This window comes from Caretta caretta, chromosome 1 (genome assembly GCF_965140235.1).
Source record: "Caretta caretta isolate rCarCar2 chromosome 1, rCarCar1.hap1, whole genome shotgun sequence".
Lineage (NCBI taxonomy): Eukaryota > Metazoa > Chordata > Testudines > Cheloniidae > Caretta > Caretta caretta.
The window spans coordinates 261,477,199-261,501,769 of record NC_134206.1 but is presented as its reverse complement, the minus strand read 5'-3'; the positions used below and the strand labels follow the sequence as shown (position 1 = coordinate 261,501,769).

At 51.3% G+C, this 24,571-nt stretch overlaps 1 protein-coding gene across 4 annotated transcripts in view; it reads right to left on the bottom strand.

Moving 5' to 3' along the window:
* Positions 1-24,571, bottom strand: part of SGSM3 (small G protein signaling modulator 3) — a 59,925-nt gene that overhangs the window by 5,809 nt on the left and 29,545 nt on the right. For all 4 annotated transcript variants that reach the window (XM_048834849.2, XM_048834843.2, XM_048834858.2 and 1 more), the window contains 18 exons: positions 24,308-24,393; positions 22,276-22,342; positions 19,837-20,045; positions 19,585-19,692; positions 17,783-17,926; positions 17,114-17,309; positions 16,034-16,179; positions 14,866-15,093; positions 14,046-14,100; positions 9,752-9,879; positions 9,287-9,442; positions 8,020-8,074; positions 7,337-7,386; positions 4,305-4,457; positions 4,015-4,085; positions 3,515-3,563; positions 2,922-3,007; positions 2,062-2,184 (listed from right to left, as the gene is read on the bottom strand). In XM_048834849.2, the coding sequence (XP_048690806.1) occupies positions 2,062-2,184; positions 2,922-3,007; positions 3,515-3,563; positions 4,015-4,085; positions 4,305-4,457; positions 7,337-7,386; positions 8,020-8,074; positions 9,287-9,442; positions 9,752-9,879; positions 14,046-14,100; positions 14,866-15,093; positions 16,034-16,179; positions 17,114-17,309; positions 17,783-17,926; positions 19,585-19,692; positions 19,837-20,045; positions 22,276-22,342; positions 24,308-24,393 (2,110 nt within the window). The remainder of the gene's footprint in view (positions 1-2,061; positions 2,185-2,921; positions 3,008-3,514; positions 3,564-4,014; positions 4,086-4,304; positions 4,458-7,336; positions 7,387-8,019; positions 8,075-9,286; positions 9,443-9,751; positions 9,880-14,045; positions 14,101-14,865; positions 15,094-16,033; positions 16,180-17,113; positions 17,310-17,782; positions 17,927-19,584; positions 19,693-19,836; positions 20,046-22,275; positions 22,343-24,307; positions 24,394-24,571) is intronic.

The following is a 24,571-nucleotide window of genomic DNA, read 5'->3' as shown; positions in this document are numbered from 1 at the left end:
GTTCAGAGAGGTGTGAACTGCCCCATGCATCTTAATGGCAAGTTAACAACAACATCCACTGCTCTGGGGCCCTGCCCCCACCACCCAGCAGAGGACTATATGTCACAGGAGGAGGAGGGTGTAGTAGGTTCAGATCAACCCAATACACCCTGGGTGCTTCTACAGCTGCTTCTCCCCACCTCTCTGGGACAGGAAGCGGGGACGCCCGCTCAGCATTGCCACTCCAAGCAGTAAGTGGACCCAGAGCGGGCGCAGAGGGGAACCGTCAAGCACTGGAATACCTTCTTTGGGCCTTGCCCTCACCCCCCAGGGCTGGGGTTCTCACCACACACACACACCCCTTGAGAGAAACAGAAGCAGCTGAGCTCACCCCAGTGTCAAACAGAAGCGTGGGAGCTGATCCTCAAACCCTTCTGCAGACAGCTAATGTCTGCCCAGCGAGGGGAGGATGGAGAGCACTGAGCCTCCTCCCCCTGGTCCCGATGGAGAAATTGAGCTCAGTGAGCTCGCCAAGGCCCAGCAGTGACAGCGCTGGGACTAGAGTTTCGCAGGTGCTCGCTCATTCCTCAACAGCTCCTCAGGGCTCCCTCCCCCGGTCAGTACCGAACCCAGAGGGCCAATAAAGGTGTTCATGGCAAATCCTTCATTACATGGCAACAGAGAGCTGCCCCCATTCGATCCTGGGCTTCAGCTCCCCACAGTACATTCCACCCATGCCCCAGCAGGCTTAGTCTCAGCCTCACCCCTTGGTGGCTCTCCTTGTTCACCCATGGCCTTTCGGCACTTGGCCAGCTGAGCCCCCGTCAGGGCTTGAAAGTTCTTGCCATACACTGTCCCTTCAGCCAGGCCGTTTTGTTGCATGGTTGGAGTTTCCAAAGGAACCTGCTCTCATGTCCTGACGGTGGGCAAGGTTGGGGTGTGGGGTATCAGGAGCAAAGAAGCAGCTACATGCAGACAACTGCAGCTTTTTCAATGGAAAACCTTCTCCCTGCTTCAAGAACATCCCAAGGAGAATGTGGGATCCTGAGCTGCAGCAATGGGGAACATCATAGCTGCTCCAGGCTGGCTGCCAGCTCCTGGGATGGGTATCTGTCACACTCCAGCCCCGGGAAAGGGGGATGGAAGTAACAGGCTGGTGAAAGGGCACAAGCCATTTCCAGCGGGAAGAAGGGAGGTAGAGGCAGTGATGGAACGTGTGTCAATGACACAGGCTTGGCCTGGAGCTGGTTCTTGAGACAGCATCAGAGCTCCCAGGAACTGGTTCATTTCCCCTCCCCACAGCAGTGCTGGAGGGGACAGGAGTGCTGGGGGTGGGGAAGCCCAAGCCCACCTGCTGCTCCTCCAGCAGGGCAGATGTGGATGGGTACGGAGAGAAGCCATTCAGTTTGCTTCAGCTCTGCCACTAGGTTGAAGCCAAGTTCCCTCACCATCTCGCCATTTAAGCTGGGTCTTGTCCTCTGGCTGGCTTGATGGTGGGCTCCCATCTAGGCCTCCAGTTGCTGAGCCTGCAGCCAGTCACCCTTCCTGGCTGAGCCTTTGGGGAACAAATCATCTCGCTACCAGTCCCAGTTCAGGCACTGTCAGCAGCTCCTCCTCCCTGCCGGATTCACACTGGCCAGCCCCACTAGGTGCTAGACTCCGGGGAGCATGGGTCCTTCAAGCAGGGAGGGGTTTTGTAGGTTGCTCCATTACAGCAGGCTCAGTGCAAAGCAGCTAGAGGCCTGAGAGCAGCAGCCACCTGTGTGTAGATGCTGTTTCCCACACATACCCTCACCAGGCCCTGCTCTTAATCAGAAAGTGAGAGAGAGAGTTCCATTCAGCCAAACACAGTGTAAACAGCAGCTGCTTCTCTGGGGCGTTTGGGAGGAAATCCCCAGGAGTGGGGTGCAGCTCTGCTGGCAGAGCTCTGTGAGGACGTGAGTGTGACACGAATGGTTATTGTGGCAGGTTACACAAACGGCAGACCACCTGCTCACTGCAGCACGATAGCCAGCTGAATGCTCAATAGCAAGGGGTCAGCAAAGGCCAGGAGGGCGCTGCAGCACACAGGGCCATACTCACCTGAGCTCACACTTGATCTGTACCCAGCCGGGACTGCGCAGGAAGGACCAGGGATGGAACCATTTCTCCACTGTCTGCAGGCTTGAGCACAGCACCTCCAGCCACAGGTGCAGGACCTGCTCACTGCATGAAGGGAGGGGGAAGAGTCACTAGGAGCCAGGGCCGTTATCAGAGGACTGGGTGACCCCTCCCTCTGGGACACAAAGTTTCCAATCCAGCCCCTGACCGCAACTCATCATTCTCTTCCCCTACAGGAACAGGGAGGACACCAGGGAATTGCTCCCTCAGGGGAGAGTCTGGGTTGAGTGTACCTGAAAATAAGGCACTGGCTTCTGGTCAGTGCTCTGCTCCTGCCCAGTGCTGGTGGCCACTAGGGATGTAAAAGATTAAACTGTTACCTGGTAAGCATTAGGCTTACCATTAACCAGAACTTAACCATTAACCCCCGTGCTGTGCCGGGCGGGCTGGAGCGGTGCCGGACACACCAGGCCGGTGAGACCCCAGCCCCTGTCGCCGTGCTGCCGGACCAACATCAGTTAACTGTTAACCATTAAACGATATAATTTTAATCATTTAACTGGTTAACTTTTTCAACAAATATTTACATCCCTAGTGGCCACTTGGGGGAGGACAGAGCTTGGTGACACAAGCTGTGTGGGGGAGGAGACTAAAATAACTACTGATTCCCAGCTTGTTCCAAACCCCCCGCAACCTCCTGCCTGTTCCCCAGATCCCCTGCCCACCCCAACCTGGCCCCACCCCCTCACCTCACTGTCCCGCCTCCTACTCACTCCCATCTCCCAGCCTGCCCCAAGCTCATCACCGAAGCAACGCTCAAGGAAATGGGCTGAATGACTCACTTGAGTCCAACACAGATGAGGGAGCGAAGCTTCACGTCCATCTGAGCGTGCGCAGCATCGTGCGTCATGTTCACGGACTGCACTGCCTGCCAGGCGGGGAGGAGGTAGTTACTACTTTCCCCAGGGGGCTCCCACATGGAGAGCCACTACAGCTACACAGCCTAGTGCACGCTCTCCCTGAAGTTCTCCTTCGCTCAGTACCATCCCCGAGCTCAAAGAACAGGAGTACTTGTGGCACCTTAGAGACTAACCAATTCATTTGAGCATAAGCTTTCATGAGCTACAACTCACTTCACCAGAGCTCTGTTTACCACTTCCTGTAGGCATCACCAGGACCACAGCTCCTGTAGCCTTCCCTACAGTGCCGCCTGCTGGGAGAGGCTCAGAACAACTGAACAGGCTGCACAGACCAGGGGAGGTGCAGAGGTGTGTCTGGTTGTTTGCCAACCCTTCAGGATTGGCCTGGAGTCTCCAGGAATTAAAGGTTAATCTTTAATTAAAAATATGTCATGTGATGAAACTCTCCAAGAATACATCCAGCCAAAACTGTCAACCCTAGTCTGGCCCCTGTGCGGGCAGGGCAAGGTACTCACCCGGTAAAGCAGCTCTTCTGGAGTCAGAACTTTTCCATCTTCATCGAGTCTAGAAAACCAAAGCAGAGACCCACGTTACCCCAGAGAGTCATCTGCCGACTCAGGCAAGACACGGCTCGGCAGGAGCGCACCCCAGAGATGGGAGCCACGCTGCTCGGAGAAACACACAGCTCAGCTACTGCCACCAGGAGACTGGGGCTGTGGGTCCCGATGCTGGCTACTGCTAGGGGCTGAGAGACAGCCACAGCCATACCACATGGGAACTGGGGGTTTTTAGAGACAAGAACCACCTGTCGGCCCCATGTGCAGTCTGTGTCAGTATGGCTCCACTCACAGTCCCAGCGGGGCAATGCAGGGCCCTGCCCATTCGGAAGAAGCAACATGTCACGGCCCAGAAGAAAAGCACGACCTTTCCAGGCGGGAGAGAGGAGTGCAGGCTTGACAAGGAGGACTTAGGGCAAGAGGATGCGAGCCTGTCAGTATGACTAGAGCAGCCTCACCTGTAAGTCTTACAGAGCACGAGGCGGGAGTACACTGAATCGAAGTCTCGTTCCACCTCCCGTCCGGCGGCCTGACGGGAAGAGGATGCAGTCAGACCTACAGGCTGTTGACAGCACCCCCGCCCTCACATACAGAACCTCCAGCAGGAGCACCCCACACACAGCGGAGGCAGGACACACCTCAAAGTGCCCAGCAGGGAAGAAAGCCGAGTGAAGGCTGTGTTACTGCGGTCTTGCTGGACCAGAACCCAGCTATCCCTACATCCCCTGTCCCCGAGTGCTACTCTCACCTCTTCGATAAACAGCCAGGGGTGGCAGGGCCCGCCCAGCAGGGATGGCTTCTTTAACCCATGCTCAAATATAGACTTCAGCGCTGGACAGAGCGTCCCTCGAACCAAGTCTGTCACCCCCTCTGTGACCGAGTCGTCGCCAGCAACGGAGTACTGAGGAATGAAAGGAGTTAGCTCTTAGCCTCTCGGAGATGGAGACAGCCCCCCCAGAGCAGAGAGGTGTGGGGTGGGGACACAGAGCCATACCTCTTCTCCAGACAGGCCCTCCCACCCAGACTCCTCTATCTCCTTTCGTCACCCACTCTAAACACTCCCCTACCCCACTCAGAGCCGACAGCCCCAGGGACTGGAAGCTGGTGCCTGAGCACAGAACTTGCTTTGCTGGGTTGTACTGATGTCCGGACTAGCAGGTCTGTGGGGAGCAGGGCTGGTTCCATCAAGACTTAGCTCTTGAGAGGTCCCCCTCCCCATGCTCTCACTGACCACAGCTGAGAGTCTCATTAACAGAGCTACTTGCTTCCCCGGCCACACTCAGGGCCCGATGCAGCCCATACATCTCTCTCCAGGCAGGGACCTTGAACTGTTGGAAGCCAGACATCCGCAAGGCCCCTGAAAGGATGCTCTTGAGGTTAACACCCAGGACTCTGGGTCAGAAGATGTGGGACTTATTCCTGGCTCTGCACAGACTGTCTCTGTGACCTTTGGCAAGTCAATTCATCACTCTGTGCCTCGGACTCCTATCTGAGTTGCAGCTAGCAAGAGATGTTAAGAGTAACAAGAAGGGTTTCTTCGGGTATGTTAGCAACAAGAAGAAAGTCAAGGAAAGTGTGGGCCCCTTACTGAATGAGGGAGGCAACCTAGTGACAGAGGATGTGGAAAAAGCTAATGTACTCAATGCTTTTTTTGCCTCTGTCTTCATGAACAAGGTCAGCTCCCAGACTACTGCACTGGGCAGCACAGCATGGGGAGGAGGTGACCAGCCCTCTGTGGAGAAAAAAGTGGTTCAGGACTATTTAGAAAAGCTGGACGAGCACAAGTCCATGGGACCGGATGCACTGCATCCAAGGGTGCTAAAGGAGTTGGCGGATGTTATTGCAGAGCCATTGGCCATTACCTTTGAAAACTCATGGTGATCAGGGGAGGTCTTGGACGACTAGAAAAAGGCTAATCTAGTGCCCATCTTTAAAAAAGAGAAGGAGGAGGATCCGGGGAACTACAGGCCAGTCAGCCTCACCTCAGTCCTTGGAAAAATCATGGTGCAGGTCCTCAAGGAATCAATTCTGAAGCACTTAGAGGAGAGAAAAGTGATCAGGAACAGTCAGCATGGATTCACCAAGGGCAAGTCATGACTGACTAACCTAATTGCCTTCTATGATGAGATAACTGGCTCTGTGGATGAGGGGAAAGCAGTGGATGTGTTACTCCTTGACTTTAGCAAAGCTTTTGATACGGTCTCCCACAGTATCCTTGCCAGCAAGTTAAAGAAGCATGGGCTGGATGAATGGACTATAAGGTGGATAGAAAGCTGGCTAGATTGTTGGGCTCAACGGGTAGTGATCAATGGCTCCATGTCTAGTTGGCAGACGGTATGAAGTGGAGTGCCCCAAGGGTAGGTCCTGGGGCTGGTTTTGTTCAATATCTTCATTAATGATCTGGAGAATGGCATGGACTGCACCCTCAGCAAGTTTGCAGATTACCTCTCCTCCCAGTTTAGTGTCGATACGCTGGAGGGTAGGGATAGGATACAGAGGGACCTAGACAAATTAGAGGATTGGACCAAAAGAAATCTGATGAGGTTCAACAAGAACAAGTACAGAGTCTTGCACTTAGGACGGAAGAATCCCATGCACTGCTACAGACTAGGGACCGAATGGCTAGGCAGCAGTTCTACAGAAAAGGACCTAGGGGTTACAGTGGATGAGAAGCTGGACATGAGTCAACAGTGTGCCCTTGTTGCCAAGAAGGCCAATGGCATTTTGGGATGTATAAGTAGGGGCATTGCCAGCAGATCGAGGGACGTGATCATTCCCCTCTATTCGACATTGGTGAGGCCTCATCTGGAGTACTGTGTCCAGTTTTGGGCCCCACACTACAAGAAGGATGTGGAAAAATTAGAAAGAGTCCAGCGGAGGGCAACAAAAATGATTAGGGGGCTGGAGCACATGACTTATGAGGAGAGGCTGAGGGAACTGGGATTGTTTAGTCTGCAGAAGAGAAGAATGAGGGGGGATTTGATAGCTGCTTTCAACTACCTGAAAGGGGGTTCCAAAGAGGATGGATCTATACTGTTTTCAGTGGTAGCAGATGACAGAACAAGGAGTAATGGTCTCAAGTTGCAGTGAGGGAGGTTTAGATTGGATGTTAGGAAAAACTTTTTCACTAGGAGGGTGGTGAAGCAGTGGAATGGGTTACTTAGGGAGGTGATGGAATCTCCTTCCTTAGAGGTTTTCAAGGTCAGGCTTGACAAAGCCCTGGCTGGGATGATTTAGTTGGGGACTGGTCCTGCTTTGAGCAGGTGTTGAACTAGATGACCTCCTGAGGTCCCTTCCAACCCTGATATTCTATTCTATGATCTGTAATGGGGAAGGATAAGAGACTTCCCAATCTCACAGGGCCATCACAGGGTGTGTGTGTGTCTCATTCATTCACGGCTGTGAAGCACAGATTCTGGGGTGTGTGGGGCTACAGAAAGATTCATATTTTGCAACATTTGCAGGATGTCACTTCTTGGGCTCTCCTTGAGCCAGACTGTGGTTGTAGGGACCTCAGTCACTGCACAAGACTCCCTCCCATCCCACCCTGTGAATCTCCATCTCTGACCATCCTGTGGGCAAACATTCGGCAAATGCCCAAGGAAACTACCACCATCTGGCCACACTATTACGCTATGCCCTGACAGCGGGGCAGAGGAAAAGTGGCATATAAACACGGATAGCCAGAAGGAGTGATGGCAGCAGGGAAGACACGCATGGGTTTTGGTAAGAAGGACAGTGGGGTTTGCAAGGTGACCTACAAAATACAGGAATTTTTACCTCTTTGCTCCGTTCATCCAAGACCTCCACAAATTTTGCAGGAAACCAACCTACAAAGAGGAGACAAAGGGTGAGCCTGAGACATCGGGAAACCCTCACATGGACATGAATGAAAACCCAGACTGGCTGCAGATCCTGGGGGAGGGAGGAGAAGAGAGGTGTGTCCCTATGGGCCCAGCCTGGGGAAGAAAACAAGCAGCACTGGAGCCTCTCAGTGTATGTCAGGAAATCCAAACAGCTGCGAGCCTAATGTCATCGAAGGGCATTCTCCCTACAAGCACTGCAGACAGCGCCAGCTCCCATGCTCCAGAGCAGCCCCCTACCCGTCCTCACCCTGACTGTGAAAGTGCACCTCAGCTGCTGCATCTTCTGGGAATAATGAGCATGCCTAGCAAGGAGCTGCAGCCCCACCCCACCTCCACACCCCTCTCTCCTCCTAGCCATGCACAGGGATGGGATGTGCATTCCCAGGCAGCTCCCAAGTGGGGCTCAGCTGAGCCTTTGGCTATAAGGGCAGAAACTCAAACGAAAGGCAAACCCACACGCTCCCTGAGACAGGACGGGCACAGATGCCAGAGCCATTGTTGAGGGCAGCAGCATCTCTGTAACATTAGCAATTGCACTCCTCCTCTCCACAGCTTTCCCTCAGCCTCCCCTCCCCCACCAGCCTTGTCTGTTCTCACCTCTCAGTCCATTCAGTTCCCCCACCCAACAGTGCTCGTCCTTTTGGGATATGATCTGAAAGAACAAAGAGGAGAGATGGCAATTTGAGAGTGAGACAAACACTGACTCATAAGGGCCATGGAACGGGAGCAAGGAGGCAAAACAGGGCTGGCGTCAGGCTTTCCCTCTCCACACATCCCACCCAGGACAGCGGAGATGCATTGCCATGGAAACAGTATCACCTCAAAGAGAGTGAGCATGTGCACGTGGGTAAGGAATCACTTTCTTCTCAACCATCAGAGGTAGACAGGGGGACTGACTGACTGAAATTCAAGTCACCAACCATCACTAGAGGTAGGTACTTCCCAGACACCAGAGACAGGAGTAACAAAACACGTAGTCAGGTTCTTTGTGGGGACTGAACCTGGGACCCCTGAATCTAAAAGCATAAGCCTCTCCCATAGGAGCTACAGGACCAAGTCCACTAGCTCAGCGGCTGTAGCAGTCTCTTTACGTAGTTCAGCCACTCGATGGGGATAAAGGGCCGCTCTGGGTTAGCATGGGTTATGCAGGCACCCTGGGCAAGAGGCAGGAGTTCCTGAGGGTGGGAGAAGAGGAGTTAAATGATGATCAGCCATTGTGCCAAAACCCTCCTCCCTTTTTCTTCCCCATTGGTGGTTCTGTTGGCCCCACACTACTTGGGGGTAAAAGGCTAGTTCTACTCGCCATGCGGGTGCAGGACAATGCTGCCAACACAACACACCCCACATCTGACAGCTATTCAGAGCAGTAGCTTCTTGCTCTTTGATGGGCAGCGGGTTTCCCTTTCCTCCCTCTCGTTCCCACCCTGGGATGTAAGGAGGTGGTGCCAAGGTTTCCACACTATTGGGTGCCCTTAGATGAGGCTGGGCTGGCCCAGTGCCCTGGTGGCACAGAGCACTGAGTTCAAATCTTATCTGCCTTTCGCTCTGGGGGCGTGGGGGCTTTCTGATAGCCAGGGTGATCCCCTAACCAGTTCCAGCAGGAGGTGGCAAGCATCCCCAAAGGAATTCTGTGTCCCGCCTGGATCAGCCAGAACCCCCAACCACAGACTCCATAACCGGCAACCCAGCATAGGGCGCTGGGAGGGACACCTCAGCCCGACTCCCCAGGGACGAGGCTATAAGGGGGACGAAACACTTGCCCTATGTGGTGGCTCGAGGTGGGTGCCTGTAACACGCCCTCTCTGAAAGGGGGCAGAGAGGGTGTATCACGCCACGGGATTCTGCCCCCACCCAGCCCTCGTACTGTGATGATGTCGTTCTTGCGGAAGCCTAACTCGTCATCGTCATGGCGCTCGAAGTCCAGCAGTGCCTTGGCTCGGCGCCGACGGTGCTGGGAACATGCCACATAGTTTTCATGGTCCCGCTGGTGGCTCTCCATGGTGTAATCCGGAGTCAGGTCCTGAGTTCGTGCAGAAGAGAAGCACAGAGGAGCAGTAAGAAGGTTACTAGAAGTACTGGGGTGCTCCCCCGTGTTTAGTACCGCTCTCTGCTCCCCCCCCGGTGGATAGATTAGCTCTGCTAGCTCCAGGATCAAGCATGGCTCCCTTCCCTCCACCTGGGACAGGCAACGTGCAACACATAGATCCTGCCCATGGCGGATCTCCTTGCAGTCCGGCAGCTCCTCCAGGGCTAGGGGTAGGGGGACCCGGCCTTGGCCCTGCAGCACGAGGGACCCAGGTTTAGCCTTGTACAGTGCGCCCCCACTCACAATGCTGCAGTTCTTTGGATCCACGCACTGGAAGTGCCGTGCCACCTGCAGGATCGCCTCACGAAGGTCAGCCACCAGCTCCGTCTGCTTGATGTTCTTGGCCTTCAGTGCCTCTAAATCATCTTCACCTGAGATTGCGGGACAAGAGAAAGGTGAAGAGAAAGGAAACCCCCAATCCCATGCTGGGAAAAAAGGTGGCTGTCCCCTCCCTCAGCCTGAGAAGAGACAATTACGACTGCTCCCTCTGGTCAGAGTGTAACCATTGCTCTGGCCCCACCTGAACATCTGGGCCCCGCTCATAGCTAACAGGAAAAGGGGGCGATATGAGGGGAGGGAGAGAAACAAAATACTGCATCCTGTCACCCTAAGGCCCAGGCACCTTTATGCCAAGTACACAGGGGACCAGGACTGGGGCTGGATTCAGCCTCCTTCTCCCCATGCCAATAAAGGGGAGGCCAGCAGGAGCCATGAGAAAACAACAGTTCTCAGCTGACACAGACGCTCGTAAGCTGTCTGACCCCATCTGAAGAGAGCCGGTTGCTCATCTCCCCCTCTCTGCCTGCGCACTTCCTGGGCAGGGAAAAGATGGGGAGTGTGTGCACTTCCTCTGCCCCTCAGGGCCCTCCCACTGCCTTATCCCCCTGCATGAAGGATCTGGCCCTGCTCCCATCCAAGTCACTGTTAATACTCCCACTGACTCCAAGGGAGCAGGAGCAGGCCCTAAATGAGCGCTCGTTAATCATTTCCCTGCCTGCCTTAACATGAGGCATATACACACCCCACCAAAGGCCCTATATTATAGGCAGTGCAGGTAGCAGGGCCTATAGTAGGGTCCTATAATGGGAGTGTCACACAACCTTGTTTTCAGTTGCCTATAACTTTGCTAAATTTTAACTGTTCAATCAGGCTGAAATTTTCCATGCCGTGGGTCCACCTCGGGTTGATTTTTTTGGCGAAATTTCAGCAAAAATGGTGTAACCATTTCTGAGAACAAGACATGGGAAAATACATTTCGTCCATGTTAAAAAAACCTCATACCACCATTTTGTCGAGAAGCTGAGGTACCTCCCTGCTCTGGAGCAGGGATTTGAAATTTGGCTGGGTGTTGTCCTGGTACCAAGGATGAGTCTCTTGCCATCCTCATGAAAATCTGCTCAAATTTGGCCTCTGAAAGTCTCAGTTCACACATGCTCAGCTGAGACGCGTTAGAATTTGGTAGCTAAATTCTCCGAAGAATCTCTCTTCACTGAGCATGCTCCTATCACTGGGATGCCACCATGGCACTAAGCACAGGAACCAAAAGCAGGGAGCCTGTCTGTCCTGTGTCTCAATGCTCCCCCTGGTGGCAACCAGGCAGCAAGGAGAAGGGTGCAGCCTGACTGGAGCGCAAAGGAGAGAGGAGCTGGACTTGTGGGTGATGAGACTGGTTCTAGGAACTGGGTGTGGGGGAAGGGAACCGTGACTGCGGCAGAAGGGACTGTAACCACTAGATTACACTCATCCTAGAACCTGGAATAGAATCCAGGAGTCCTGAGTCAACATTTCTCTGCTGTCAGAAAACGGCTGTGAAACCCACTGGCAAAATATGCACCTTTAGTGCTGCTCCACTCAGAGGATAACAGCCTACTACTGCTATAAGGTACTGTTAGCTCAAGACGGGGTCTGTCTGGTGGATCAAAAGATTCTTACACAGCTGAAGAACCATGTGGGTGCCAATATGGTTTCACGAGATAAAATTTCTGGTTTTTCAGTTTGCTTTTTTAAAAAAAACATAGAAAATTACATACAAAAAAATTACATTAAAAGAAAGTTAAGTTTGTAAAATCAAGCACTCAAGATAGGAAATGCCAGAATTAAGGTTTCCTGTGCAATCTTAATTCGGCCCCCTTGTGCATATGCACCATGATTCAGCCTTTAATCTCATGATCACTACTCTTATTTCCACAAGACCTCTGCTCCATTCAGTGCACTGAATGGACACAGTGCTCAGGAAATTAATCAGGATTGTGTAGTGAAAGGAGGCTGTTATCTGTAGGTTCCCTGCCTCATTTGTTGAGGTTGTTGAAAAGTGTGTAGTGAATGAGGTGGGGAACTGCAGGAAAAGACTTGTGGTTTAGGCAGTTTAAATACTGCTGTGGGGAATTGGATTCTCTCCTTGCCTGTACCGCAGAGTTCCTATGTGATGCTGGGCAAGTCACTTAGGGTGGGATCCACGAAGGACCGTAGGCATTGCGATGCTAAGCATCACGGCGCCTAACTTTTACGTGCTAGAAAAAAATCACAGGAACAGCACTGTGACCCACCAAGCCAAGCACCTGGGCTGCCTATACCATCAATGGAGACAGACAGGCACTGAAGAATGCGATCCACACAAACCAGCACGTGCAGTGGGAAGCCACCCAACCTAGGCAATGGGTGATGCCAACAAGAAAGGTGTGTGCTAAACCCTGCCCCTGAGGAGGAGGAAGTGATGCATAAATACTTAAACAGCCTTGAGAGAGAGAGGGAGAGTCCAGTGATCAGGGCACCCACCTGGGAGATGGGAGACTGAGGGGCCAGGCTCCCTGCTCCAGCCACTCTTTCATTAGTTTTCCAAACCAGAAGAGCTTCAGCAGGAGAGATGGAGAGAGCCTACATCAGAATGTCCCTTAGCTCAGTGGTTAAAGAGCTCTCCTGAGAAGTAGGAGGCACCTGTTCAAATCCTTTCTCCCCCTCTGGCAGAGAGGGGGGCAACTGGACCTGGGTCTCCCACCTCCCAGGCGAGTGCTCTGACCACTGCTCTGTAAGTTATAAGGTGGGCACTGGTACCACCATCACCAGGCTCCTCCTTTATTTTGAATGGGACCTGCTCTGGTAGGCAGCCTCTGGGCACGCCTACTGGATTGGGCCCTGCACACGACTGAAGTGCCAGAATGCCTATCCCCCCTGGTTTGTGAATTGCTCTTGGGCTGAGGCACAGGATGTGTGTCCAGATGCCTAGCGGGAGGCAGCAGCACACACACTCAGAGAAAGGAACTTAGGCACCAAGGGAACTTTTATTCTGAAAATGTAAACATTGCCTGAGTTTGGGCGCCCATGGAGTTGGGTAGGAGTTTTGTGGATTGCAGTAGAGCTTGAACTGGGACCTACAGCTACATGAATAATTCTGTGAAATCCGTGCTCTGAATAAGGCAGGGTCTTGTGATAATTGAACGTGATCCTGTAATTCAAGACTGTATCATAATCCATATGCACAAGGGGGCCAGATTTAAGTTGCACAGGTAACATTCATTCTGCTATTTCCTAACCAGTGAGTGTTTGACTTTGCAAACCTAACATCCTTCACTGTATTTTTTTTAAATGCAATAGTATATAAGCTTGTAGTTCCCCATTAACCTGACAGAAAATACTGAAGGCACTCTCCGCAGCAAGGCCAACACCACACGAGTTCAGAGTTTCACAACCAGGCCATGATGAGCCAGGAGAAAAAGTCAGGAAAACTTCCAAGAAATTAATGACAGGGGGAAATGTTTTGGCCCTAAAAACACCATTCCTAATTTTTACCAAACTTCCCCCCACCCAAAAATCTGCCCTGGGATAAGATATGGTACTTTCTGGAGGATCTATTTCTTATGCGGGAAGTCAGCTTCTGCTACTCCATAAGGTATGTATTTTTAAATGCATGCATAATGTTACTCTTTGCTTGTGCCAGTGGTTTTCTTGATGTTACATGTTGGGTGAGCTCACCCACAATGAAAATTAAAATGTGAAAGTGTTCAGAGTAGAGATCATGGATGAGGGTAGGGGCTATGGATAGTCATGGGTTGCATTTTAAGTCTCCAAAGGATAGTCCTGAGGACATTCTGTGCCAAAAAATGAAAAAGTCATTTTTCTGTGGGGAAGCAAAGAAATCTGCAGGGGACATAAATTTTGCACATGCGCAGTGGTGCAGAATTCCCCCAGGAGTAAAAGAGGGACTTTGGACATTCCTGTCCTAAATGGCTTCATATTTTGGGGGTGGCTGGACCTGCAGCAAGAAGATTAAGGGCTAAAGAGCAAAGCACGCTACTTCCTGTGGCTATCAGGAAAAGTCTGCTTCTTCCCTCAGTTTTGGGGAGTGCAAACTCAGCAAGTTCAAACTCCCTTCTCTTCTCCTCATTCAATCTCTTCCCTTGTCTTACTTTTTCTTGTTGCTGAAGGAATGTTCTCCCACTCCATTTCCCCATGCCCAACCATTCCTCTGCCTCCAGACTATTCTTTCACCCTCCATCCTGACAGCACCATCACAACATGCAAGGAACACACTTGTCCTCACCGAAAAGCAACGAGGTAATGCCAGATTTCCTGCGCTGGGTCCTGCGCCGCACAATCTGAAGGGGGGGAAGAGTGAGACAGAGTGGACTCGTGAAGAGACATTAGAAGAACTAAACATGTATAGATTGGCATAAAGGGGCTAGAGTAGGGCAAGAGGACACAGCGACTGTCAGCAAGTCTCTGAGGGGTGTACACCACAAAGAGAGAGGGGAACTGTTTGGAGTGGTCCCAGACAGAATGGGCAGTAACCAAACCACTCTGAGCAAGAGGACCAGCAGGAATGATTTTTGACAGTGGGGTCTATCAGGCTGTGGATTAAACTGGGAGTGGATGAGCACCATCAGGGGCACTCAGAACAGGACTGGATAAAGCACAAGAACAGCCAAGCACTGACTGGTGAGGGGGAGAACAGGAGATGACCCATGGATCTATTGCAACATAAAATTAATTCATTCCATGAAGACAGTGAAAGGCAGTGTTTAGCGCTTAGCTGGCTGCCGCGATCCCTCGCATGTGGGCTGGCTGTGGCAGGTGTGGGAGGTCTGGTGGCTGTGGCGGATGTGGGAGGTCTGACAGCATGGTCTCCCGGTAGTGAGAACAGTACATGTGGTCAACTCCCACCACAGTCCTAGCACTCACTCCCCCTCACTGGGGAGCTGAGAGAAGGGAAGTTTATCATGGAGCCAAAGCCTGCTAAGGCAGGGTGGCCTCATGCTAACAGAGTGTTATAAGGGTGAATGACCAGCTAGCCCAGAAGGCAGTGTCATGAAGGGGATCTGCAGTCCCTAACAGCCCAGATGGGCAGGGCTCTGTGCACTCACCTTGGATAGATTATTGACAGCGGCGCTGGGGTTGAGTAGCTGCCCTTGGTCAGCGATGAGGTAAGCCAAGTGCTTGCGGCGCTGGGTCTCCACCGCCATGTCTGTCAGTGAGCCAGCGACGCGCATGGCCTCCCGCAGCAGCACCTCCGCGTCCTCGATCTGAGACGGGATGTCCGAGAGAGTGTTGAAGATGGAGGCAGAATTCTCCGACTGGATTAGCTCATCTTCCTGCGGGAATGGGGAGAACCCACACATACATAATATGCTGAACATGTCAGTGACACTCACTAGGACTGCTAAAAGCCCTGCTTACACCTCAGAATGCAGTCTAGGCCCAAAATTTACCTCAGGAGCAACTAGATTTCTTCTTTAAAGTTTCAGTAAGAAAAAGTCCAAGCTGCTTGGTCAGGAGATAGCAGCAGCATCTCACACTGCTCTACCGCTTTCATACCAAAGAATCCCACAGCACATTATACCAGAGACATATCCAGAAATCACTTCATCCACCACGGAAATGCAGCCACCTCAGGGTGCTGCACAATCGCCATCCTGCACCAGCAATACTATACAAGTGAGTCACAGGATAACTTCCCCTGAATTCTGAATGGGAGAAAGTTTAGGGTGGCCAAATGTGATCACCCAAATTAAATGTGGCCAGGACAACAGGGCTCACACCCTCGGACTTGTGCGAACAGCACCAAAGGATCTTTTATCATCCCCAAATGGTCAGCACCTTGGTTTTACATCCCCATCCACAGGTAGTAAAAAACAAAGAGCTCTCCAGAGCCAGGGAGGGCAGGACAAGTCTCCAGTCTGTGTTACTCTCGGCTCAGGAGTCAGAGGGGTGTAGCAAATGAGGGAGGGTGATGGTGAGACATGGGGAGTGGAGGTGAGGGGAAAAAGAGCAGGAACGGGAAGCCATCTTCTTGACTGAGTCTCCCAAATCTCAAACAATGGATTGCTGACTGACCTTCTGCCAGGACACTCTTCACATCCCCAGATTCTGAGGAAATCAAGATGGCGGCTCTCGCTCCCCTGCAAAGTAAACTCCTGAACCATGTACAACCAGTGGGTACAGGAGGTCCCCACCCCTAGAATCCTCTTTCTTCCTCCTTCCTGAAGAGAAAGCCAGGCTGCTAGAAATCAGGGCACAGGAGGTGGTTGTTACCTTCATACTGAGCATGCCCAAGGTGACCTGGAAGAGCACTAGCGAACCCTGGTAGAAGAAGAGGTCCCAGATGCGCAGCAGCAGTTTGATATGCACAACGCTAGCGAAGCACGTGAGGAACCAGTGCAGGGTGATCAGGGACAGCTCTGTGTATGAAGAGACAGAAAGGGAATGTGACACAGGTGATCGGGTGACCACAGAGGAAGAGAACCTGCACAGAACCGCTCTCCCAGCCCAAAAGGGACACCCTCAACTACTCCTCATTCCCAGGGGGTTCTCCAGGTACCGTGACGATAAAGGAGGACAACTCTGTTGACATCAGTCAGAGCATGAACAGCTCCAGGGGGAGGGGTGGGGAGAGGCTCACATGCATTGTGTTTAGTAAAATAAAACGGTCATAGGAATAAGGTCATCTTCTTGGGACCTAAGATAGGACAGTGCCCCCTTTAAACAAGTCTCAATCAGAACATCCAAAACCACATGGGACATTGTGCGCACGTACGTACAGCCACAGCCACACACCAGGAATTCAAAACTCCCCCTCCTCAAAAGTTTGTCACTCCCCGTTCCCTGTGTCCCCCAAACAGGAGAGAGGGAGAGATGCATCTCCCCCTGTCCCAGTGCCAAAGCCTCCATGACCTCCTGGTTGTCAAAAAACCGCAAACACAAGACTCCCAGGCATCCTTGGGTGAGAAAAGCCCTCCGGTAAGTTGAGTCCAACCCTGAAACCTACAGCTTCTCCCCAAAACACAACCACAATGCTGCAGCTCTGCATCGTCAAGCCCTGCAGCATATCAAACAGAGTATGGAGTAACAGGAATACACTGACTTCATCACTGCCATGTGAACCAAGGGACACTTTATTGAGTGTATTCAGCTGGAGAGGGGTATTGTGGGAGTAGCCTCACAATTGTGGGGTTCCTACCATATCATTTCAGTTTAAGGTGCTGTGCAGTACATAGGGCTCGATAATCTGCACACACACGCATGCACGTACATACGCATGAGCCTGGGTCATGCCTGCAGGCTGAAAGCAGCACCCTGGGTCAAAAGATTCAATGGCCTTAGGGGCACCTTTACCAATGTCATGCTCTTGCAGGAGCTTGTCCAGCCGTGGCAGGTACTGCACGATGAGGTGGCGTAGGACACGCTGGTCGGTTTGCACTCCCATCAGCGTGGTGCTGAAGTAGGAGGCAGGTACCAAGTCCTCGATGATGGCGCACATCATCCAGAAGGCATCTTCCTCCTCCAAGAAGAGCAGCAGGGAAGCCGCCACCTAGTGAGAAGGGGAAACAGAGATGTTCATTCCAAGCCTGCACTAAATGGGACATTCACTGGTGCTTAGGTGGAATGGAACCTGGACAAAGTCTAGAGTTTAGGAGATGGAAACATCCCTCATTTCCACACCCAGAAGCTTTGCTTTGCTTTCTCCCATTGGTGGAATTTCTTTTACACTCCACCCGAAGAGATTCTTTGCTATTTCAGTCACATCAGCCAAGTCTCATGTCAATCAAACAAACAATATCACTCTCTCTCCACAAACAGATTAGTTTAGTCCGTGTGCAGAATTACTCCTTCCATTTCTCCTGCCCCGAGAAATGGCTCCATTTGGTCTGTTCCCCTGACCTAATTTGGTTCGCATGGTGCCCAGCTGCACTGAAGCTGGCTGAAATCAGCTGCTCTGACTCACCTACTGCGGAAAGAATGATCCCTAATGAAGTAACACAAAGCAGGGGCAAGTGAAATTACCATGCCGGTGCCTTGGCAGTATCCAATCTCTGGGTAAAGCCAGGCTAGTCCCCGGAGTATCCTGCGCAGTCGTGGCACCCCGATGCTGTTCATGTTGGAGAAGCAGGCATTGCTGGGCATGGTGCGGAGCAGGTCCTTCTCGATCTGGCAAGCACCCGTCACAAACAATTGCTTCAGACTCAGATCATGTAATCTGCTTAACAGCCTCCTGCTCCCTTGGCCTCCCTGATGCCCTGCCCTGGCCACACACTCCCTTGCCTTCCCCACACCCTTTTAAAATACATTTGGTGCCAGTGCAAGGTCCTGGACTGGCACCATCTGGAACCTGAAGGCCTCTGTTTACCCCCAGGACAGCTTAGCCAGGGACAGAGCAACTTCTCAGACACACTCGCCAAGGTACCTAAACTCTGCCTCGGAGGGACTGACCTGAGGGACGAGAGGGGACTTCATACTCCTTGACCCATTCGGTTCTTGGTGTCACCCCTGAGAATGGCAGCAAGGTGGCCAATTAGTACAGTCTGTGCTGCTGGGGTTTGCAAAGTGGACATTTATCCACCGGGATCTGGAGTGAAGACACCCCACCCCGCCCATTTCAGGCAGGCCACCAAACCACGATCAGACAGCAAGAGCCTGGGCTTGACTGCAGTTGGCGATTGTGAGTATAAAGGCTCCATATCACAGGCCAAATCCCCTGAACTGTTCAGTCCCTCCCTCTGTCAGATGATTTTGGTTTGTTACCCCAGGAGCTTGGCGAGTTTGGGGCAGAGATAGAGTTTGGCTATAACAGGATTACAGAAAAGAGGGGAGGGGAGGGAAGGGAGGAAATTCCCTGTCCCAGCCTTGCTGGCACCTTGAGCCCTCAGGATTCAGGAGGAAAGACAAAACCCTGGGAGACAGCTGCTGCCACTTGAATAGGGCATGCACCTGCTGGGGGTATTTCAGTCCCAGGGTTCCCTTCCCTCCTTAGTAGGGCCCTACCAACTTCATGGTCCATTTTGTCCATTTCACAGTCATAGGATTTTAAAAATCGTAAATTTCATGATTTCAGATATTTAAATCTGAAATTTCAGGGTGTTGTAATTATAGGGATCCTGACCCAAAAAGGAGTTGGGGGTGGGGGTCTCAAAGTTATTGTAGGGGGGTTGCGGTATTGCTACCATTACTTCTGCACTGCTGCTGCTGGCAGTGCTGCCTTCAGAGCTGGACGCCCGTCCTACCGCCGCTGCGCTCCAGCTGCCCAGCTCTCTAGGCAGTGCAGAAGTAAGAGTGGCAATGTCACAACCCCCCTAAAATAACTTTGTGACCATCCTGCAACTCCCTTTTGGGTCAGGACCCCCAACTTGAGAAACGCTGGTCTCCCATGTGAAATATGTATAGTATAGGGTAAAAGCACAAAAAAGACCGGATTTCACGGTCCCTGACGCATTTTTCATAGCCATGAATTTGTAGTAGTAGGGCCCTACTCTTTAGTATCTTGGTCAGTGTTTGTACCTAGGCATGATTCACATACATATATTCACAGCAGAGCTGTCTGCTCAATGTACACAGAAACCATCACAGCCTGAGGACAGTGTGGGTGCTGACTAAATCTTTTCCCCTCCCCTCTTGGGAAGGCGAATTGAGCCCCTCAAACTACCTTCCTAATAAAGGATGAGAAAAATTAACGAGTAGCATAGTCCAACCTCTCCTCCCCCCTCATCTGTCCCTGCAGGCATTAAGCAAATTCGTCATCCCCCCAGTACAACAGATCACCATGTTTCCACCCCAAGCACTGGAGCGTGGGCATCAGGCAGGCTCCCGACCTGTTTGGCAGAGATAGTTTCATCATTGGAGCTGTTTTTCACAATGTCTCGGTAGGACATCTCCGAATTCCTCTTCTTCTGCAGGGCCCCAGAGAGACGCATCCACAGCTGGAGAATTGGGGACATGAAAAGAAAGGGTGAAGAGCGGTCAAAACGCAACCACAACAAACCGAGAAGTGAAACCAACAGGAACTGGTCTCTCATTTCATACTCCCTGCTTCCCCTTCTCGTGACTGTGCCCCAGCGCCTCACCTGAGGCCTCATGCTGTGTGGTATGCCAGCCAGTACCAGTGAGCGCAGCTTGTCCGAACCTGGCAGCGTGACCTCGATTTTGTCCCAGGTGAGGTCCCCCACGTCGTGGTTGTGCGTGAATTCCAGGTGGGCCTGCCACTTCAGCCTCTGCTGTGGCTCCTCTGTCAGCGGAATCCCTAGCAGCTTGCTGGAGTTCGGCTCAGCGCCATCTGCATCAGGAGACAGGGGAAGGCAGAGAAGGCAAAGAAACAGACAAGAAAGAAAGGGACTAGGCGGGGACCAGTGACAGACAGAAACGGAGAGATCTGTCTTCTGTAGCTGAAAAAGCCAGAGAAAAATATCTGAGCCTGTGCACTGGTGGCGCTGCTAGGGATTCAGATGCATGTGCCCTGCATCACAGCAGTGACAGCCTGGATTCAAACTGCACTCGCCACCCAGCACCGCTTGTGTGGTCACAAGCAAACCACACTGAAACCCCAAGATAGAGAAGGCTGGGACTCATATGTGCCTATTCAAAACATGAGCCAGCCAAACACTGGGTCATCAAAGTTAAATGAGAGCCTGGCAGCGGCTGTCCCACTGGATTTTGTAACTTTGTATTTAATAAGGCTCTTTAATCTAATAGACAAAGGCATAGCGAGATCCAATGACTGCAAGCTGAAGCCAGGTAAGTTCAGGCTAGAAATAAGTGCAAAATTTTAACAGTGAGGTTAATTAACCATTGAAGAAACTTAATAAGGGAAGTCGGGGATTCACTGTTATTGGCATTCTTCACTCAAGACTGGCTTTCTAAAATATATGTTTTGGCTCAGCCACAGGATAGGAGCTTGAAGCAGGAATTGCAGGGGTGCGGTTCTGTGGCCTGTACTATGCAGGAGGTGGTAGATGACCAGAATGGCATTTATATCCATGAATCTATAATATGCTGTAGAGGAACAGGCACTCCCTTTGCCATACACCTCTACCTGTGTCACTGTCCCTGGGGTGCCTCCCCCAGTGCTCAGTACACATGCACACATGCACGTAGAGCAGTGGTTCTCAACCAGAGATACACATACCCCTGGAGGTACGTAGAGGTTTTCCAAGGGGTATATCAACTTATCTAGATATTTGCCTAGTTTTACAACAGGCTACATAAAAGGCACCAGTGAAGTCAGTACAAACAAAAATTTCATACGACTTGTTTATATTGCTCTGTATACTATATACTGAAATGTGAGTACAATATTTATATTCCAGTTGATTTATTTTATAATTATATGGTAAAAATGAGAAAGTCAGCAATTTGTCAGTACTAGTGTGACTGTGATACCTTTGTATTTTTATGTTTGATTTTGTAAGCAAGTAATTTTTAAGTGAGGTGAAACTTGGGGTACACAAGAAAAAATCTGACTCCTGAAAGGGGCACAGTAGTCTGGAAAGGTTGAGAACCACTGACATAGAAAACACAGCCTCCTCCTGCCCTTTCCAGGGGGCCAATCTTGTTCAAATTAGTTTTCCCCTTTCCAGGGTACAGCAATGCAATGTGACATCTCCTCAGATGGCGACCAGGAATCTTCCCATTGCCAGCCACTCCATTTCTTTTCCTCCTCTTTAGCCATGGCAGCTGCCTCCATAATTAATGCCCAGCTGCATGGGTTCTCCAGCCATTTTAACCCCTTTCTGATTGGTCCTCCGTTCCTGCAAGGTGTGCAGCTGAAGCAGGTTGCTGGTTCTGTCCCTACTCAAAAAGAAAAGGAGTACTTGTGGCACCTTAGAGACTAACCAGTTTATTTGAGCATAAGCTTTCGTGAGCTACAGCTCACTTCATCAGATGCATGCTGTAGCTCACGAAAGCTTATGCTCAAATAAATTGGTTAGTCTCTAAGGTGCCACAAGTCCTCCTTTTCTTTTTGCGAATACAGACTAACACGGCTGTTACTCTGAAACCTGTCCCTACTCAGGCACCCTTGGCGAAGCTGCCGGGGGATTTCCCATCACCTGGATGGGTAGAATAACCTATCACAGTTGCCCACCTTGGGATGGAAACCAGAGGTGCTTTGATAGAAGGTCTGAAAGGTCATTGGGTTTCACTGTAAGTGCTCTGCATCGCACTGTTGAAAAGCTATAGTGCTACTTACCACAGCACATATTGCTCAGTGGATTGCAACAACTGTACCTCCCCCTCCTGCAGCAACAATGTACCAGCGAAACACACTTTCCCTGCCTCATGATGGCAAAGTTATACTGGGGTCACAGACTGTGCTGGGCCAGCGCTCCAGCATTTTAGACATCACTTTCCAAGAGGGCCAGGACTTTTAAAGCACACCCCTAAAAAAAAATCTGAAGTCAGGATAGTGCTGGGAACTGAAGACATCGCAGAGAGCGGAAGGGAGATCCTATCGCATGAGGTGCCATGGGGATAAAATGGTCCCAGAAAGAGTGTGGGGGCAGCCTTACCTTCCTTATCCACTCGGAAGCCGAATTCATCGTACCGGAATTCTGGCTGCTCCACCAACTCTTCTTTCTGGGGGTGTGAGAGAGAGAGAAAGTAGAGATAGCACTGATTTCCATCATTCGGCCACTAGGTGGGGCACCTGCTTAGAGTGCCAGACTGCATCACTGCCTGGGCCCCAGTAAGGGAGGAGCACTCCCAGCTCCTGGGATGCACACTAAGACCTTCATCCCCGTCCTGAACCACAGTGCCCTGTTCAACAGGCAAAATATGTTAGCCTAGCCCCACTACACAGTGAGGAAAGGGCATTGGCTTCTCTTCAATAGATTCTGCCTTGATTCCCCACCCACATCGCTCTACCCTGGCTTCTCATTATGGAAAGGAGCCATACCATCTGCTTGGGAGAGGCAGTGGATCTGGCTCACTACTCTGAGACAATCCCCACGTGTATGGGAACTCCTGGGAATGCACCCTAACACAGCCCCCCCCACAGGTGCTCCTCTAACACATAGTTAGCCCTTCATTATCCTGTGTATGCACCCCTGGCCACTGCCCCTCCAAGACCCTGTCTACATTCCAGCCACCAATGCAACTGTACCAGTGCAAACCATCGGGGTAGGCAGGCTAAGCTGGTGGAGCCTGTCCTGGTTTCAGTCAGAGGTTCTTTCAGCTCCACAGCACAAATACCAGCTTTCCTTGCTTATTCTAGAGCAGAGGTTCCCAAACTTTTCTTATTGTGTGTCTGCTTCCAGATCTACCAGCTGCTTGCGTGCCCCTACCCTTCTCATCACTGATACTTTGTGTGTTCTTCTTAACACTACCTGTCCTTAGCCATCTGTCCATACTTCACTGTTACATACAGCTGTAGTTATAGTGTGACGTATACAACCAAAAAACCCCCCTAAGTTCTGAGCTCAGTTAGACTGGACGCTTGCTGGGCAACTGAACGCACGCTGTACGGTGATTGGAGGTGAGGGCTCTGTACGTCAATGTCTCTGTATTCTCATGGGTATATCTTGAAGTAAATTAACTACCGTATTTTATATAACAAATTCCCTCACAGTTTTAAAGCTTCATCTGAGTAGTCTATTTTGAAAATGCAATAAATAAAAGAATTCACAAATAAAATCCACCATTACACAATTTCTCCCACGTACCCCGAGATGTTGCATGTACCCCCAGGGGTATGCGTACCACAGTTTGGGAACCCATGCTCCAGGGGTTGGCACAGGTGCAGCTATGCTGGAGGCTGAAATCAGGGCTAATCCCATGTGTAGACAAAGCCTAACCCAACCGACTCCTAACAACTGCTCAATTGTGCACTCCTAACACTATCACTCTTGCATCCCCCCACAGCACAGACTGGCACCAGTCAGTCAGTGCACCCCTAACAAAGGTCCCTATGTGTGCTCCCCCCAAGGCACACAGGTAGCCCCACAGATATACATGCTCTTTCACTGCACGAGTCTCTGAGAAACAGGCTCAGAAGCCCATCCCACCAGGCTCCATGACTCACTTGCCTTTAACAAACATTACTGGCGGGTTACAAAGCTCTACACTCATCCCTTAACTCCCCCCACAGTGACATGCTCTGGTTTAGCTTTTCCGACAATGGATTAGTCCACACAGGGCTGTGGAACCCATGACTGACTGGTGGATGGTTAAAAAGAGCCTTCTCTGTATCGTAAAATGCCACCACTTTTACAATTGTGCAAGAGTTGCAAAAGAGCAGGGAAATGATCCACAGAGGTTTCTTCAGGCTCTGGGTGTCCCCTTGGCTCTGTTCAGCAGAGGCTGCGCTCACTACCCAAAACTTAGTTTAACCAGCAAGACCCAGCTGTTTGCAGCTTCAAACACAGAATTTAAATGTCAGCTCATTGCTTAGAACAGTTTTTGGGGGAAAGAGAAAGTCTGCACCTTCCCTGCAGCATTAAGAGTCCAGTAAACCAGCAGCAACACTTCATATTTATTACTCTACCAGCGAAGAGAAAAAAGCAGATACTAACTGTGTTCTCCCCTCCCCTCTCCCCGCTGTACCTGGGTGTACTTTGCCAGGATCTCCTGTGGCCAGATGCTGGGGGTGAGAGCCGAGAAGGGGCCCCCAGAAGAGGGGGTGTAGTTTCCTAAATACAAAGGGATCAACACACACAATAATTAAGAACAAGGAGCAGCTTAGCAGATATTAACTAACACCTAACACTGACAGCCGACAAATTCAGTGAGATGTCAGGTGGCTACAATGGCACCTAGGTATTTATGCAGCTCTCATCACCTTAGTAACTGTGCGACCATTGCCCAAGG